General features: G+C 42.6%; 1 protein-coding gene and 1 long non-coding RNA gene across 2 annotated transcripts; one reads left to right on the top strand and one right to left on the bottom strand.

The window, feature by feature from the left end:
- Positions 1-4,479: 4,479 nt before the first annotated feature.
- foxd7 (forkhead box D7) lies at positions 4,480-5,433 on the bottom strand. Its single transcript, NM_001160454.1, has one exon. The coding sequence runs from the start codon at positions 5,431-5,433 to the stop codon at positions 4,480-4,482; it is 954 nt and encodes a 317-aa protein (NP_001153926.1).
- Positions 5,434-6,219: 786 nt separating this feature from the next.
- LOC144994126 (uncharacterized) lies at positions 6,220-17,029 on the top strand. The gene is made up of 3 exons (XR_013657546.1): positions 6,220-6,367; positions 7,559-7,720; positions 14,336-17,029. It is a non-coding gene; the product is annotated as an uncharacterized LOC144994126 (long non-coding RNA).
- The last annotated feature ends 1,072 nt before the right edge of the window (positions 17,030-18,101 follow it).

The following is an 18,101-nucleotide window of genomic DNA, read 5'->3' as shown; positions in this document are numbered from 1 at the left end:
GAGAGATGCCATTTTTACATTTAAAGGGAGTTTAACTGAATTGGAAAAATCTTGATTTGACTATTAGTTTTGCCTGGCACGTGAATGATGGTGTCAGGGAAAGAAGAAACATTTCAGAAGTAAACGCATTTGGAAATATCGTCATGTTTCCCAAGGCAGCCAAACAAAAACGTATACATTTATGTTTGGTTTGCTTCTGTGAGGATTGGTGTTCTTTTGCTAAGTTTTCACTTTTGTTTTGCTTATTCAGCTGTTTCTGTTCGTGTTTATTCCCCTCAATTTATTTAAATTTGTGGTTGTCGGTTTGTCATCGTTGAGTCAACTGTTTTCACCCTTTTTGTTTCCCTTGTTGGTCATAGTTTTGCCATGTTTACGTTTAGCAACATCTTTTCCCAGATTATTCATCAATGTTTTAGGTTCCTGACACAAACTCAAACCTCTGCATTTTTGCTCCAGTGCCATCATTCCTGACAGAATGACCCAACCACGTTAGACCCAGCAAGAGATGTTTTCCAGGTGAAGTGCCACATCATGCCAGAGAAAGGTTTTTCCACCTACCAAGTCAAACCACGCTGGACCATGCCAAGCCATTCCCCTGCTTACCTGTTCCTCAGAGAGATTTGGCCAACCCTCTTCACGTTTCCATTTTCTGAGACTCAGGGCCCCTTATCGTTACACCACCTGTCCTTGAGAGGCAGTGAGGGGTTGCTGGGGCTGACACTCTTGTCACCTGTTCCCAAAAAGATAACTAACTGCTCCGCCTCATTTTTCTTGCCTCCAAAGATTACTGGGGCTGCTCATTTTCATCCTCTGGCAGTATTGTACTTTTATCTGTGGCCCTCCTTCAGACTCCCTCGCTGCTCCTGAGGAGTTCTGCACAAATTGGTAATTTTTGGTTGGGTGTAGGTTTGGTTGTTTTAGCCCCCCCCAGCCCTTGCACATCTGGTTTAAGTTGTAATTACTCAGCTATATCTGCTGATTACCTTCAGCTCATGCAATTCATGGTTTTCAGTTTGTCATGGTTACGGTACAACAGGGGTGGGATTATTTAAGTTCGCTTCCTTCCATTCCCTTTCAAGGAATATTTAATTTTATGTATCCTAAGTTTGATACATCATTGTATGAATGTATAACTGATGATTGTAATGTTTTTGTGTATTATTCTTATTTAATTGCTTGAAATAAACCATTTCAAAGCAAATCAAATCATGGTGAGGTCATCTGTCACCCTTATTGCTTCTCCAGTTTTGTCATATTTGAAATTTCGCCCATGAACCTGTTTCCTGCATTTTTGGGCCCATTCCTGAGCAGTTTCTTCTGGACTGATGCAGCAGCGGTTTGTTCAGCTTTTACTTTTCCCAATCGTTGCACCTAATCTTGATTTTATTGTCCCCTCTTACCCGCAGATGTAAATCTCCTCTCTTTTGCTCCCAGCCAGCACGTGCATGGCTGAGGTGTGAGATCATTTTCTCTCTGGGTGGCTTTCCTGCTATATGTCACTGTCATCTGTTGGCACTGAGGCTTGAGAAGGGGTCCCTTTTCCAAAAACACTCTACTTCACCACCCTGAGCACAATAAATTATTGGGCACGAGACTGGAGAAGGGTCTACCAGCACAGCGGTGTGTTTTACTGGACTTGGCAGGGCGACACACAGACTGGCGAGTGGAGGAGCGCACGGCGGGCGGATTCAGAGAAACAAGGGTGGAAGATTTATAATTGAATAACTCCTTGAAGCGGGGTATGGGCTGATTTGCCAGGAAAGACGAATGCGAAGGACCAAAACGAGTGGAAGTCGGCCATTAAAGTGAGAGGATAGCAGACCTCAGCTGCCATCATGCTCAATGAGAGGTGTGAGATTTACTAATAAGTAAAACAACGCATTTCCTCCTGACTGCATTCCTGCAAAGCAGCAGATTCTTTTCGGATTTACTATAGGAACAAAAGCAGCTTTCAGGTTGTGATTTTCTTTTCTTTTTTTAGGCTAATAACAGATAATCTAAGAGTTACAATTTTGCAGGCATCACTTTTCAGGGACAATAATATTGAGATGAATTGTTTTCATCAATGAGCTCCTCTACATGCAGTCCATACTCTACAATCCTCCTGAAAACTGTAGAAAAACGGAAGGAAAATTCATATTACATTAAGCAAAACAGTCTCGTAGCATGCTTTGCTGCACTTCCGAATTTGCTTCCCAGCATGCACCTCTCTCCCTGCACTCTGGAGGAAAAAGGAGTCAAAGCAGTTAGGCCTGTTTGGCTTGGTGTTTGCAAATTTCAATTTCAATTTCAATTTATTTGTTTAGAGGATAAGCCCCTTGAGATGTGTCATCTCGTTTTCAAGGGGGTCCTCAAAATACAACAAAACAAGCAAATAAAAAAAAAATTGGAGAGTGGAGGCATAGAAGACCTTAAATAAAAGCACTGACTGCAGAATCCAGCTGTAGGGCAACACAGCACAGTGAGGAAGCACATTAATTCATGTTCGTTTCATCTGTGAATCGCCTTTATATGCCAAAAAAAAGAAACATTTCGGATGTGGAACTGAAGTTTTTTGTTGCAACGTCTTAAAGATTCAGATTAATTTGACAAGCTGAGCAGAAGAGCTAACGATCTGCAGGAAAACTTTTTGTTGGGAATTTTTGGAAAGACCAAGCCGTGTTACATTTCTTGAGGCGCAGAGGAAGATGGAAAGTATAAGGATGGAGCAGCCAGCTTACTGGCAAATGCTTAGGATGGAAACTGATGTGCAGCCACACACATACACAATAATAATAGGCCAGGGGTCCCTAACTTGCTTATTTTATCAGGTGCACAGGCTCCCTCTCCCCCCAAGAAAAGCACACTTCCCTCCCCAGCTGCCAATCACCTTCTGCAACAGTGTTTGTCTGCTTCATCATTTCTCCTCTCTGCTCCTCTGCTGAAGGAAAAGCTCATAAACATTTAAATCACTTTTCTTTCTTTGGAGTTCCACAATTTGGCTGCAAAAATAACAAAAGACTTTTGGTTTACATAGACTTCATTTTAAATGAGTTTTTTTTCAGCTTGGATTTAGATTTTATTTTATTTTATACGAAAGCAGAAGTCAAACTAAGAGCTTCTGATGGGTTTGAAAAAACAAGAAAAGCTGTGATGACACACGTGGATCTGCTAGTTGACCAGTTTTACCAAACTGCAGAGAAGAGTAAGACAAACATTAGACATTTGGTTGTGAGAGAAGAGAGAAAACTCCACAGCAGTCACAAAATATTTAAATAAATTAAGAAAGAAAAACAACAATGCGAGTTTGTGAAGTTTTCTTTTTTCAGAAAACCTTTTTTTGTTTACCAGCCTGAAACCAGAAAGCAACCTCTTCATTTGCTGCAGTTCAAAGTCTATCAGAAACTTCATAACACTGATCCATCCCAACACAAGAACTAAACGCTGTCATGCTCTGAAGCCTATATTACAAAGGCTGTTGAGAGAAAAGATAGTTATAGGTTTAAAATTGGAACAGTTTTAAAAATGATTATGTGAGTATTTCTTTTATTTCCTGCACTAGATCAGTGTTTTATACTTCAAATGAAGCCAAAACGTATGAATCAAGATAGCCATAGTTTAGTTTGGAAAACATCTGGATTAGAAACATGCAACTCGTTAAAATAAAATAAGATTTTTTTTCTTTGACATTTAGGATTAATTGTAAAATAATAATTGCCTTTTTTTCCTTCTCAAAAAAGCCTTTTTTATTCACTAAAAAAATTGCATTTTAAATTTGAACTAAAAATTGTTTTTTAAAAAAAAGAGGAAAAAGAAAAACAAAGCAAAACTTAGGTTTATTTGTGATAATTTTTTATTGATAAAACAGTTCTTATTTTTTTATACTATTATATAAACTTTGTTATTTGGAGGCTTTTTTGGTTGTTTTTTTTATCAGTTCCCCGTTCTTTAACAGACGCGCGCGGGGCTTCCGTGCTAAGTTTGGGCCTTTAAAGGTTTATTTCCACGCAGGGGCTTGTCATTTTTTAGACACAATTACTGCAAATTGCAAACATTTCAGGCATTTTAACGTCGTTTCAGAGTTTTTATTTGTTGATTTCTCCCCTTTAAAATGTGTTTAACCTCTAAAGTTTCCTTTGCGCATGCCAGGAGCACGGATTCTTTTTTCACCCTCTTTGTTTCAAAACTGTGGAAAACATTACAAAAGTATTTTTTCATATAATAGAAATCCTAAAATTGTGGTCTCGTTCAGAAAAACTGTAAAAAGTTGAATATTTTCACACAGATTTTACGCAGGCTTTAAATATTTATCTTTATTTTCTTTTCCAGAAAAACAACAGGAAAGTCGTTTTTTAAATAGGTTAAAAAGTTCAAAATTCCGGACGGAATTTTTAACCTCTACGTATGTGTGAAACTACCATTTGTCTGGGAAAGCTGTAAAAATGCTGCTTTTATTTAAAAGTCTCTGTTACCTGAGAAAAGTGGAGCATAAAGTTTGCTTTAATGCGCTTGCTCGTTGTGAGAGCTGAGGAGTTTGGGCAGGTCTGCGTTGCCTCGATGAGTCTGTAGTTTCTGGTATTCCTGCTGTAAACCAAGGAAATGCGGGGACACTGCGGGGTGTAAGAGTGCGGGAGACACGTAGGCAGAGCTGGAGGTCAAGGGAGGGGTGTACGCCACGCACTGAGCCGTGGAGAAAGAGTTGATGGTCGGCTGGGACTGGAGGAAAGCCTTGGCGGTGAGGGCACCGCGGGAGAAAAAGCTGGATAAAGCCGGCAGGATGCTGTTGACAGGTGGAATGGTGACGGAGCCACACGGCGCTGGCGCGTGGTGATGGAGGAAGGGGTGAAGCTCCAGGCAGGGAAACTGCAGAGTCATGCCTCCCAGCCCGCACGCGCCGTGCGTAAAGCCGTGCAGCGCGCTGGGCTCCAGGTGCTGCTCCTTGAGTGGATTGAAGCGAAAGTGTTGCCGCTTGAAGCGCTTCCTCCGTCGCAGGAAACTCCCGTTCTCGAACATGTCGGAGGAGTTGGGATCGAGAGTCCAGTAATTGCCCTTTCCGGGGTTTCCAGGCTCTCTGGGCATCTTCACGAAGCAGTCATTAAGCGAGAGGTTGTGGCGGATCGAGTTCTGCCATGCTGGGAATTTTTCCCTGTAATAAACGAAGCGTTGGCTGATGAAGTCGCAGATCTCACTGAGAGTGAGACGCTTCTTTGGGCTCTGAAGAATCGCCATGGTTATCAGAGCGATGTAAGAGTATGGGGGTTTTACGGACGTGGGTCCTTTGCCCTTTGCGGGAGGATTGCAAGAAGGGCCGATGGAGGTCCCCGTGCTGCGCTCCTGCTCAGTCCGAGACTCATCCAGGGGCAGGAGCTGCTCCTCCCCGCTGTCTTTGACTCCTTCTCCAACCACGTCGATAACAGTATCCTCCATGATGTTATCCTCCAAATCTAATGTCATAGTCTGAATGGGAAGAGTAGATCACCTGGCAACAGGTGGGTGAGTGACAGCTCCTCTTTGAAAACAAACTTCACACGCCGGCCATGACCGTCCGAGGAAAAAAACGCGCAAACCCGCGCCAAGTCCCGTTTCTGAATACGGGACGGCAGCGCAGCCGCGCAGAGGTGCGATCCGAGCGCAAACGAGAGACGTGCGAGCGGCTGCGCGTAGAGCGGAAAAGTGCGCGCGCCCTCGGATATGTCCAGCATCATCTGCGATCACTCTCGTTTTCCTGTGAGTCTGGTGGATGTGATGTCACGAGGGAGAGGATCCCGACCAATGAAAGTGCGTCCCGTGCCAGCCATGCAGCCGGTGCACCCGCACCATTTGGGCACTGTTGAAAAAAACTGAAATTTCAACGAAAACATTCTTAAATGGCAGAAAATTTTACAACATTTTCCAAAACTTCCTTTGGCTTTTGTTATTAGTTCCAGCCAAAACACACACACACACACACAACAACAACTCACTGACTTCTTTTCATTAATTTCATAACATTCCTATAAACATTTTTGCAGGAAGTTTAACAAAAATATTGTTTCACGGAAATACTGATAAAATAACAAGTGAGAAAATAATCCTCGAACACTTTTCTAATTTAAGGCTGGGATTTACGCCGTAATCCTTTTCCAAATCAGCAGCAGCATTCACGCGCACATTCTCGTTTTCAGGCAGCAGCTGAAAGTCTAATGGCTGATTTGGGCCTGCTGTGAAAATAATAATTTGTTGCCCACACGAGGGCTTCACTGAACAAACGGAGTCTGAATGCCTGCGCGCCAGAGAATGATCAAAAATATGATTTGATCTTCGGGATTCGTCCATTCTTTTCTCTGCGTTTCATCCCAAACCCCGACAGATTTTCTTCCTCAATAAGTGCGCATCTGATGTCTGCGATGTAAATTCAGATTTTCTCCCGATTATACATGAAAGAGCAGCGTTGAGATGAGAGCGCTCTCCGGATTGTTAGAGGGCCTGCAGTTGTTTGTGTTTAATGATGGAGCTCTTTGTTGGGGATTCCCACATTTCCTGCCTCTAATAGTGTTGATGTCCCGCGGGGCAGAGGAGGTCTGGGTCCGGGCTGGGTGGGCTGTGCGGTACCAGCGCAAGGCTGCAGATGATTTCCCAAATTCACCACGCACGGCATCAGATTGGAAACAGGCCCGCGCGTGTTGCGTTGTGTGGTTCCAATAAGCCAGAGAGCAGGATCACTGAAAAGAAGACAGAGGTGTTGCGCGCTTACAGCTCCTGGATCCGTTTTTACGCAGCACCTGGATGCGTTTTTACGCACAGATGATGGACAACACCCACTGACCTGTCTCGGGGGGATGATCCATATTCGACTCTTTCATTTCTGAAACTATTTTATGACCTCTAAAAGCACAAAAAACCTAATGGGAGGAGGGGGGGTCTCTTTTCTTCTTTTTGAAATGAGCAAAAATGTGGAAACGTTCATGATCAACAAAGCTTCTTTGTCAGAAAAGACTCTTCTGCGCACATTTAAACAATAAAGTGGGCTATCTTACAAAAACAGCCTTTGTGATGATGTATTTTTTTCTGAATTGCACATCTAAAACCAGCAGCCACCAAGGACTTGGAATCATAACATCATTTGGCAGGAACTCCGGTGGTCTGGGAGATCTCTCTGGATCACAATGGATAAATGAAAGCCGCACGCTTCAGAGACATGGAAGCTGTTAAGAGCTCCTTTTATTGATCACAGACAAAAACCTAACTTCTCAAAAAAAAGAAAAGTAAAAGTAAAGGTCAAAAATGCAATAAACGTCGGGGAATTTTCTGTGGAAAAGTTGAAGTTGTTTTTCTCACAACACCCCATTTTCTCATCTTGATTGCCTCAGAATGTTGGCAGCGTTACTGTAACGCGTAATTTAAGGTGTCACAAATCATAACTGTGCGAAGCAGAGAGGCCACTCGTTACGCCAAGCCCACGTGTGAAACATACTGCAGCATTTAGATGCATGTGTAAATTTCACGAGCTGAACAGCTCATTAACACGATATTTATGTGATGGCAAACAGTCTCGACAGATGAATTTATGCGCAGCTCTCCTTTTGCCTTCTCATCCCAGTGTTTCCCCTCTGCACGGTCACCATGGTGATGTTTGGAGGACTTTGAGGAGGAACGGTGGCTCAATCTGACAGGCTGTCAATCACGGTACATTGCAATCCTGCGATGTGGCGACATCTTGTGGTGGAAAAGGGGATTGCGCGTTTAAGGGATGCGCCAAAAGGTGAACATTATTTTTTACTTGCATTACTTTAATTTTGTTATTTGGATTTGATTTATTCTGTCATAAAATGAAGCGTGGCATTGTTGGCACAATATTAGAGTCTATTTCTTACCTTTTTCTCATTCATTATTTTGTTTTTTGAAAAGTGAATTTAAAAAAAGGTGCAATTCATTCACACACATTTAATTTTGGGCCTACATGTTTTCTTTAGAACAATAAAGTTTGATCCTTACTGAACAACACATTTACTTTTTAGCCTAGCTTACTAGCTGATTGCCCAGATATCCCGTTTGCTTCATAAAACCGAGATTGTAACAGCAAAAGTAAGTTATGAGATATTAGATTTAAATTCTTAAAAAAACCTCCTGAAAATAAAGAAATTAAAGCCACAGGTGGCATTGTGTGGTCCACAGGTGCTAAATGCCCCTCACTCCCCCCTTCTGCCTCTGTCAGCCTGCAGCTGCTTTTAGAAGAAACTGCAAACGTTTATTTTTGGATTCCTGGGCAAAAGAGCTTTGTCATATTTATTTGTTCAGCTTGAGCCAATGAATCATGTATTACATTTTCACAATGTTCCAGTAGGAAAAGTGTGAGCAACAAGGAAACAGCACTTTTGGGAGCCAGCCACGCTAATGCCATTCAAAGATATACAAACGTATTGTTCCAACATTTTTTCCTAAGTAGCTTCCAAATTGTTAAAACTCAAAAGGAGTTAGGAAAAGCTAGAGGAAAATCCCTGGGAAGAGTTTGAATTTGTGAAAGGCAAATTCACAACAATAAAAATTACTTCAGCAGCTTCCTCCTTAGGTCAAAGGTCAACAAAACTTTGGTTGTTTGTCGACGTAACCTCCCCGTTTTGGTTTCCATACTCGATTTTGAAATATTTTTAAGAGCCCCATACGAGATTTTGTAAGAGTTTCCTCGATTGTGATGTCTTTTTTTCTGTGGGGGGCGGGGGGGGGGGGGGGTATCTTCCCTAAATGTATTGTCCACGGTGAGTTTTTAAGAGGCAGGGGTCAAACTTTTGCTGAAAGGTGCAGTAAGAAAGAAGAATTGTGAAAACAAAGAAAGCCCAAATAAAGAAAGGTTAAAAAAAACAACATAATTTTGATTATTTGATTGTGCAGAACTTGCCTTGTTCTCGTCTTGACTTTCCACCCAGTTAGTTTCTGTACAAAAAGTTAATTTGTTGGATTGTGCAACATTTCTAAAACCTTGTGACTTTCACAAACATCTCAAATTATTGTCAAGTCCTTTGCTTTCGCTTCAATCGGCAATATCATTTTAAGAATTTTTCCAGGCAAAGCAAGTTAACTTTACGCTCCACGCAATAATATGACCTTCCAGTAGAGGGCGCTCGTACTCCAGCACTGCTTTCTTGATTTCAGCAGTAACTTTTTTTTTTCCATTTTGCACCAGTTCTAAAGAAAACGTGAAATCAACAACTACTTTGACATGGACCCTTTTAGGGTCCTGTGAGCGATTTCACATCACTCACATGAGGTGCAATTTCGTCCTGATGCTATCAAGATGGGGAAAAGACTGAAAACCAATGAACTTTTGTCCCTCATGGCAGCGTTTGCCCTCTCTGGGGAGCATTTTTATTCACTGACTCACAGGGCCACAGCGTTAGGCCAAGTTTGGACAGAACACCATACATAAAATCTCCAACGTTGTTTCATTGTGGCAGCAGTGAGTTTTTTCCTCTCTGCAAAGCTGTTTGTCCTCCGCTGCTGAAAGAGGAGGTCTGAGGATGGAAGGAATGCAGATGTTGTGTTTTAAAGCACAGCCTGTACCACACTGACCGACGGTCAGGAGGCAGGGGACTAGCCGGGGTGACTGATTATCTCTGATTTTGCGAGTAAAAGTCAAGGATGTTGGCTGTGTTTCTCCTGCAGTCTGGTTCGCTCACACACAACTGCCCTTAATAAGTCTGGCAACTTTTTTCAAACTTCCTGCTTTATCCCTCCCGCAACTTGTCTTGGCAATGCCAAACTTCCAAAGTATTCACTTTGGCCGTCACTCCTGTGAGAAAATGTCATAGTGTGTCGGACATAAAGAAGAAGAAAAAGAGGTTGTCGGTGCAAAAATTCAGACAAACAAGAAACAAAAGCTGAAAGAAAACACAGAAACACAGAATTACACTTCAGTATACATTTACTTAAGTAAGTAAATACTCTACTTAAGTACCGGTACTAGTTTTGAGTGTTTGTACTATGATTCTTCCGAATATATTTTGCAGCATAATATGAGATTGTTATACTGTGATACAGATATTTTAGGATTTCGGAAATGGTTTTTATGATTAAATTATCAATTTTTTGTGCTTTTTTTTGCTTTTATATTCAATTTTCCATGAATAAACAGCTATTTACTGTTTACAGTTCAGAGATGTGAAATAAATATATATAATGAATTAAAAAAATATTCATAGGAAATATTCTCACATCTTAAGTGCAGTAAAGATGTATTTGTGGAGTAAATATAATCATAAATATCTGTACTTTGAGTCAGGTGACGCAACACTGGAAATATAAAGTAGCTCACCAACTCATGTGCAGCCAGAACTACCTCTCATGAGGATTTCCAACTGTCAACAAACCCAGAGGTCAGCGGACCACCTGGTTCTGGTAACGCCGGAGAAGCATGAGATGGTTTGCTTTGACTGAAACCTGGCACGCCTGAGCTTCTCCATTTACGCTCAGGGCACAATTTGTCCAAACAGCTGCGCGAAATGAGGAATAAGATGTGCATGAAATCTCCTAAATCAGCTCTGGAGACGTTCACACGCCTCCTCATAGCTGTGAGGTCCTTTTTTTTTATTTTTAGCGGCCTTCTCTGAATACAGACATTTGTCAGCGTGGTTGTTGGGACTTGAAAGAACCACAATAAATTGTTGTCTGACATCTGAAGCAAGTGTTTCAATTACATGCACTGACCCCGCTGACCTGACAAGTAAAGAGGACCAACTGGTCCCTGGACAACTTGGGGGTCAGACCCCCAAGGGGTTTGGATGTATATTTAGAGGTCAAACTGCCACTCTGAGGGCACCTCAGACTGGGGCCCCTCATCATCAAACAAACGCACAAATATGTGCACTTATGCATGGAGACACAAAAAGTGAAGAATTTCAGTCATTTACTGCAGGAAAAATGATGCAACAAAGTTTCCTGTCACCTTCAGCTGCCACGGCAACCCATGTCAGGATCCGTTCTCATCGGACGAGCTCGGCCCTGACTGGTGCATTCCTTCCCGTCAGCAGCCCACTCGGTGGGTGTCTTTTTAGCCTCCATATGTCTCCCAGCCCCCTGACCTCCCTGCCATCCCTGGACAGCAACAGCTCAACCGATGTGACACCGGTGGGAATCCCGGAGAGGCTGGTGTTTGTTGGAAATGTGCACGCTCTGTTGGTTCGTTTTTTTTTCAACAGTCGATGTCTTGGGGGTGTATTTTTCATTGGAAGGAAGCTTTTGTCTCTGGGAGTGCGTAGGAGGTGCAGGATGATAGATTACAGGGTTCTATGTGTTAAGCTGATTTCACCTGGATGTGGCTTCGCCGTAAACTCACTCTTCAGGTGGAGCTACCCTCTGAGGCGGAGTCGCTGCTTGGCATCTTTATGACCGTCAAGTTCCTGACTCGCCCGAACTTTTCAGCATAACTCTTTAAATAATGTGAACTTTTACACCAAGTATCCTGAGCACCATCTGCCAGTAAATGACAGGATGTGAGATGATCTGTGAGAAGCACGGACAGTATGCTGACACACCGACTGCAGCTTCCTGTCCTGCTTCCCGAAGAAAGGAGGAATCCACGTCAGCCTCCTCCATGGACCTTAAAGACCCACAGCGATGAAAATTGTGGGTTTTGGTGTCTTTAACGTGTTCTTACGGCACTTTTATGAAGAAGATTAGGCTTTAAATTGCATTTCTGAGTTTGTCTTTTTTTTAAATTGCTGTGAATCAGGAGCAGATGAAAAAATGCTGTCGGAAACAGAGGTTTTTAGTGACGAACCACATGCGACTAGATCCATGTTCGTTTTCAGAAGCGTACATGCTCACATAGGTGCACAAATACAAACACACATTAATGATATTCCCTACTGTTTGAACAGGAGCACAAAAACCAGTAGGTGCATCCATCCGTCTTTCTGGCAGCGTAATCTTGGTGAGTAAGAGTGACAAAAGCCGTGCAGGCCCCGACAAGCACACAGCGTAGGCACGATGACTTTTATTTTTGTGTGTGTGGGAAAAATGCTGCACATGGATACTTTAAAAAGCAAAGACATGTTAGCTATAAAATCCCAAACACTTCCAGCACACAGATGATCCAAGGAAAACAGAAATCGGAGGAACAGTGTTTATCCTTTGGTTCTTAATGGTTTCTTACTTTCCAAACTGTGAAGCAACGGGAAGAAGTATTTTCAAATTCTCTGTTTTGATTAACTTTAGCAGTCAGTTTTCCCCATTGACTGTATGTGAGGCCAAAATCCCATAGACTGTAATAGAGAAATAAACAGCTTTACTCAGCCATTCTGTCTGTCAGAACAACCATTCTTGCTCTGATACCTTTTATTTTTTATGTTCTTGTTAATCTTAATTTATTTTCATGATAACTTTCTGTAGTTGAAGTTATTTAAGTCATAAACTGACCGATCAGATGCCTCAATAATAGTATGTGGTCTCACATCGAACGTTTCAAATGTCTGGTTAACAGATTCTGGTAGGGGTGTTGCCTCCCAAAAAGTTCATGCCTGATTGGTGAGAGTAGTTGCCATCGACATTTTGACAAAGATGGACTCAGACCATCGATAAATACTACTGGATTGGCCGTGATGTGACATAGGATGTGACACACACGCCATTTCTATGCATTGAGTCTTGCCCGTCTTGTCTAGTGAAGTAATGACGAGGTCCAAACAGGAACGCAAAAAATCACAAAAGGGGACGCAGTGTTTTGCAATAAACTGCAAAAAATTATGACAAGCAAATAATCCGATTGAGATAAAAATCAACTTTCACAGGTTAGTCATCACATAATAGGGAGAAATCAGGCTGAGAAGCATGAAGTGGGGGCTAAAGAGGGTGCTAGCCTGTCAGGTTGGTTCATCAATGTATATTTTAATGTTTGATTTTTAATGTAATGTTTTTACCTCAAAATTAGACAAACTTGCTCTTTTCAATACATGTTGGGGTTGTGGTGCAGGAATAAAATTCATTACTTTTACCTAAGGCTTTGTAGTTGACTGTGTATTATAAACATTTGTAGCCAGGCTACTACATTCTAATAACTAAGTAAAACCACTTTGCTGGGAATTTGTACACCAGTATAAAACTTATAAAACAGCAGTTAGTGGACTAGTTATTGGAATGCAGAACAACTTTCTCCAGCTGAACTCAAACAAGACCGAAGTTATTATTTTTGGCCCACAGAAACAAAGAGAAAGTGTCAGCAGCTACCTTCATTCTCTGTCTCATAAACCCTCAAATCAAGTCAGAAATCTAGGGGTAATCATGGACTCTGACCTGAACTTTAACAGCCATATCAAGTCAGTAACATCAGCGGCATTTTACCATCTGAAAAACATTCCCAAAATCAAAAACATAGTGTCAAAGCCAGACCTGGAGATACTTATTCATGCATTTGTCTCCAGTAGGTTAGACTACTGTAACGGCCTGCTCACCGGCCTCTCCAAGCGAGCTGTAAAACAGCTTCAGTACATCCAGAATGCTGCTGCTTGAGTCCTGACCAGAACCAGGAGGTATGATCACATTAGTCCTGTGCTCAGGTCTCTGCACTGGCTCCCTGTACCTCAAAGAATAGACTTCAAAGCAGCTCTGCTTGTGTACAAGTCTCTCCATGGCCACGCACCAAAGTGCATCTCTGACATGTTAGTGCCATATGAACCATCTCGTACTCTGAGGACCTCAGGGGCCGGCCTCCTGTTGATGCCCAGAGTCAGAACTAATCAAGGGGAATCAGCGTTTCAATATTCTGCAGCTAAAATCTGGAACAGCCTCCCTGAAGTCGTAAGACAGGCCTCTTCTGTGTTCATGTTCAAATCTAGACTTAATACATTTATATTGTATATGACTGAAAGGCCCTATCTGCACTTTTCTTACATTTCCTTCCTTTATTTTTAAATCAATTTTCAAAAATTTTCTTTTCTTTTAAAGTAATTTTTACGTAGATTATTTCTATGATGTATTGCGATTTTAATGCATTTTTCTGTTTTGTGAAGCACCTTGAATTACTTTGTGTACGAATTGTGCTATACAAATAAACTTGCCTTGCCTTGCCTTGGAAAATTTGCTAATTTATTTGTTTCCTTTGACTGAAGTGAGACAAATTTACTAATGTTTGTTATTGACAAATCACATAAAAATGTAATTTATAACAATATCCTTCACTCTCAAATGTTCTACAGATTCATTATCACCCAAGCCTACTATGAAAACCCCACAAGATGCAATATTTTCATAAACGTATGGGTTGTCTTTGACAAGTGTGCAATCATTGGAGCAAAAAAAAATGTTTTCAATGCTTATTTGTCTAGCATTTTATGAAGTTTTGCCATAGTTTGTCTTATAAATGTCAGTGTTTATTTTATTTTTATAGGTTGGACCGTAAAGAAATCTTCCAAAGAAGTGTTTTGTGAGACATGTAGAGGATGTCTACTGCTCCATCTCAACAATTTGCAGAGGCCCTCACTCTAGTAAACCTCAAAGATCTCCAGCGATCATCAGATTCAGTAACTGCTATCTTGCTGTCAGCAAAGCGTCACTTATGACGAACATCTTACTGCACATCTGCGCAGATACCTGCTGCAAAAACACAACCAACGCAAACCGAACACCAAGCAAATTATTTTCAGAGGACTATGAAAACGTCTGCTTAAATGTAATTTTTTAACGTAATTGAGAGATATTTGTCATGTTTGTGATACAAAAATAAAAAAAGGCAATGAAAGTTGTCGTTTCCAGTTATTTATTTTTATTATGGTAGATTTTTACAAGGTGTTGCTTACCTAATTTTATAGTTTGTGTGGAAGAGGGAGTTTTTTTTTTTTTTTAGAGTATTTGGAGATGTTTTTAATAGGAAAAGCGCTTTCTGACTTAACTTTTTCAAGTTTATCAGCCAATCATGTGATTGAGATTCCACAATCCCTCTCCTTTCGGGGTTTGGGAGACAAGCATTTACAAGCTCCGTTACATAGAAAAAATCACAGATATTTAAAAGCTGTTAATTTGACAGAAATGCAAAGACTAGGAGTTCTTGCAGTATTCACAGATTTTTCTTTAGACATAGTAAATATTTAAATATTCAACAAGATCAATAGTTTTTCAAACTTTAATTTGTGCTATGAATTGTTGAGAAATGAGGGAGCTAGCCTGATTTTTGTGGCTGATGCCTGCCTGTCCTAAACTGGATGAGCAGGGTTCTGTCGACTCAACTCATTGCAGTGGCGGTTTTACCTTTGGGCAATGTGGGCGCAGGGCGCAATCTCATAGGCAGAAGTGCCAAAAAAAAAAAATAAAAAAATTAAAAGGAAAACATTGCCAGGACACCCCCCCCCCCCCCTCTCCCGGAGTTTTTCTAGAGTAAAACCGCCCATTTCCTTGTAAAGAAAATTACATTTTTCACTGGGGTGCAGAACTCATGGAAGTTTTACTGTAGCATAATTAAAAATAAAAGTCAATACCAGAAATGCTTTTTCATTTTCAAAACAAAGCTGCATTTGTTGACTCATAATTAAAAAAAGAAACGCAATCCGTCAAACCGCTTTTTCTTTTTCTTCTTTAAACCTACTTATTCTGTCACTTCATTAAAATAAAAATGGTATTTGACATTTAATTTTTCAAAAAGTTCTCTGACGTCATCACCCCGCCTCCCCCCTGGAAGTGCTGATTGGAAATGAGTTATGCAACACTTTTCACAAGGTGGATGTGAGGGTGCCGTCCAATGTTTCGCCCAGGGCGTCGAACTAGTCACGACCGCCTCTGACACAATCCATAGGAATGGTGCCTGCGCATACATGTCACTGTTCATAGCAGCAAATTGGCAAAGGCCAATCCAGTAATATATATCAACAACTCAAACTCAACGGTTCCAACTATATCGTGAAAAAATGGTGACTGAATTAACATATTTTGGTTGAAGCCAGTGCGTGACATTACAGTGACTTGGTCCAATTCTCACATACAGTCAATAAACTCCGCTAAAGTCTTGTTCCACCAAGAAGCACATTGTATACTCAAATGATTATAATCTAAAATGAAAGTTCAGATCAGCAGTATTGCGTTCACAAACACCAACATATTCACTGGCTTCAGATAGACAAAAGCGATGCATGTGTCAAATTTTCAGAAGGATCACTCAATACTCCCTGTGGTTTTCCAATCTCTGTGTTTCTTATTTCTGTTTCTTCTCATCTTTAAAGAAATCTCTGCTTTAGTTTCCTTCAAGTCATTTGTTTCCTCCTGCTGATCATTTCTGACACTTTTCCTGTTTGCTGCCAAACGCAACTTTCAGCTCCAACCTCAAAGACCGACCAGAGATAGTCAAGTCTGAAAATGTTGTGACCTCTGGAGTTCTTCATTCCTTTGACACATTCAGATGACTGACATGAAGCCAACAACATGACCCCCCTCCCCCAATTTCTTTTTTTGGGTACAGTTTCACCGCCACATTCACTTCATCTTCTTTATCTTCAATTTAGTTTCTAAACATTTGTCGTGCTTTTTCTTTTAGCAGTTGCTTTCTTTCTTCAAACCTTATCTCACTTGAGACAGATGCACCAAACCATCAAGATGAAGATAAAACATGCAGATGAAAAGGAGCATTTTTACTGTTAATTTAAGTTATTAACAAAACAGTTTGAAGGAAGAAAATTGGAAACAAATGAAAACAAATTCCTTTTCCCTGTAGCTTTTTATTTCAGGTTTTGTAGTTTTTTGATCATTTTCCTTATTTATTTCTGTTTTTCTTTCCAATATCTAAACTCATCTAAAATGTCACAAACTTAGAGGTACTAATACATGTCTGACCAGCAATGCAGATCTTTTCAACCTAGTCAATTGCAGTGGAAGTTTCCATCCATCCTCTCTATCTGCTTCTTCCTAACTGGGGTTGTAGGAGCGTCTGGAATCCGTATCATGGCTGTCTTCCAGTGTAGATACAGAAGGACAGGTTCATGTCAGGGTCACCTGTCTGTCAGGGTCACTGACGGACCCCCAAACCCACTCTGAACCGACTAGAGGGGGCCATTAGAAATCTGCAATCTGGTGGTCTGGCTTGGCCTGGGGGGGTGGTCCCTTGCCTGTGCTGGGGGGGGTTGGCGGGGGGCCCTGCTCGGGGGGGGGGGGGCCCAGCGGCGCCGGATGGGCTGCCCATCTGCACCCGGGGCTGGGATCGGCCCTTCCCTGGCTCTGGGACGGGACGGGACAACCCTCTCGGGGCCCCCGGTCGCTCTGGGTGTCACCCGCTTCGGCTGCGGGGTCTGGGGTGGGGTCTTGTGGGGGGCTTGTCGGCCCTGTCCTGTGGGGGGGCGTTCTGGGGGGGAGGGGGGGCCCATTATTGGTACGGGTCGGGGGGGCTAACGGGTCGGGGTCTCCGCTGAGGCAATCAGTGGTTGCCTCGGCCGGTTGGCCTCCTCGGTCCCGTCGAGGCCTGACCAGAGCTCCTCTAGGGCCGGCGTCTGGGGGTGGGGGCCTGGGCTTGCTCCGGGGGGGGGGGGGGCGACGCTTTCTGGCTCCTCTCTCTCTGTGTGGGGTGGGTGGTGCCGGGCCTGGGGTGTCGGCGCCTCCGGGGGTGGGGCCCCTGGGCTGGGTGGCCCTGGCCCCTTTGCTGGGGGTGGGCTGGGGGACGGCTGTTTGACCACCGGGGGACAGTCTACCAGCTGTCCCCAACTTACCCCCTTCCTCATATAACCTCATATTAGGGTGAGGGGGTGGGGGGTCTAGCCTGCGATGAGCCTTGGGGGGGGGGGGGGGCTACTTGGGAGTGGCCCCCCTCCTATGGTTGCCGTATGGAGTGGGCCCCCCCTCTTTCGGTTTTATTTGCACCTTAGACATGTAGGGTCCTTGGTAGGGGGGTGCTTGGACATCACTGCAAGCAAGCAGCAGATGTCCTCCTGGCACCCTACCCGCCAATTTTAACCGCACCTTAGACATTTAGGGCCCCTTGGTGTGGAGGGTGAGGGGACATCACTGTGAGTAATCAGGAGATGTCCCCTTAGTGCCCTACTCGCCAATTTTAACTGCACCCCCCTTAGCACACACACCCCTCCCCCTTCAATATATACATTCAAACATAAACACACACACATGCACACAAACACCCTCTCAAACACTCATACACGCACACACATTTTACAATGAAGGTG

This window comes from Oryzias latipes, chromosome 8, assembly GCF_053564925.1.
Source record: "Oryzias latipes strain Hd-rR chromosome 8, Olatipes_Hd-rR_3.1".
Taxonomy (NCBI): Eukaryota; Metazoa; Chordata; class Actinopteri; order Beloniformes; family Adrianichthyidae; genus Oryzias; species Oryzias latipes.
This window is presented reverse-complemented; position numbering and strand designations above follow the sequence as displayed.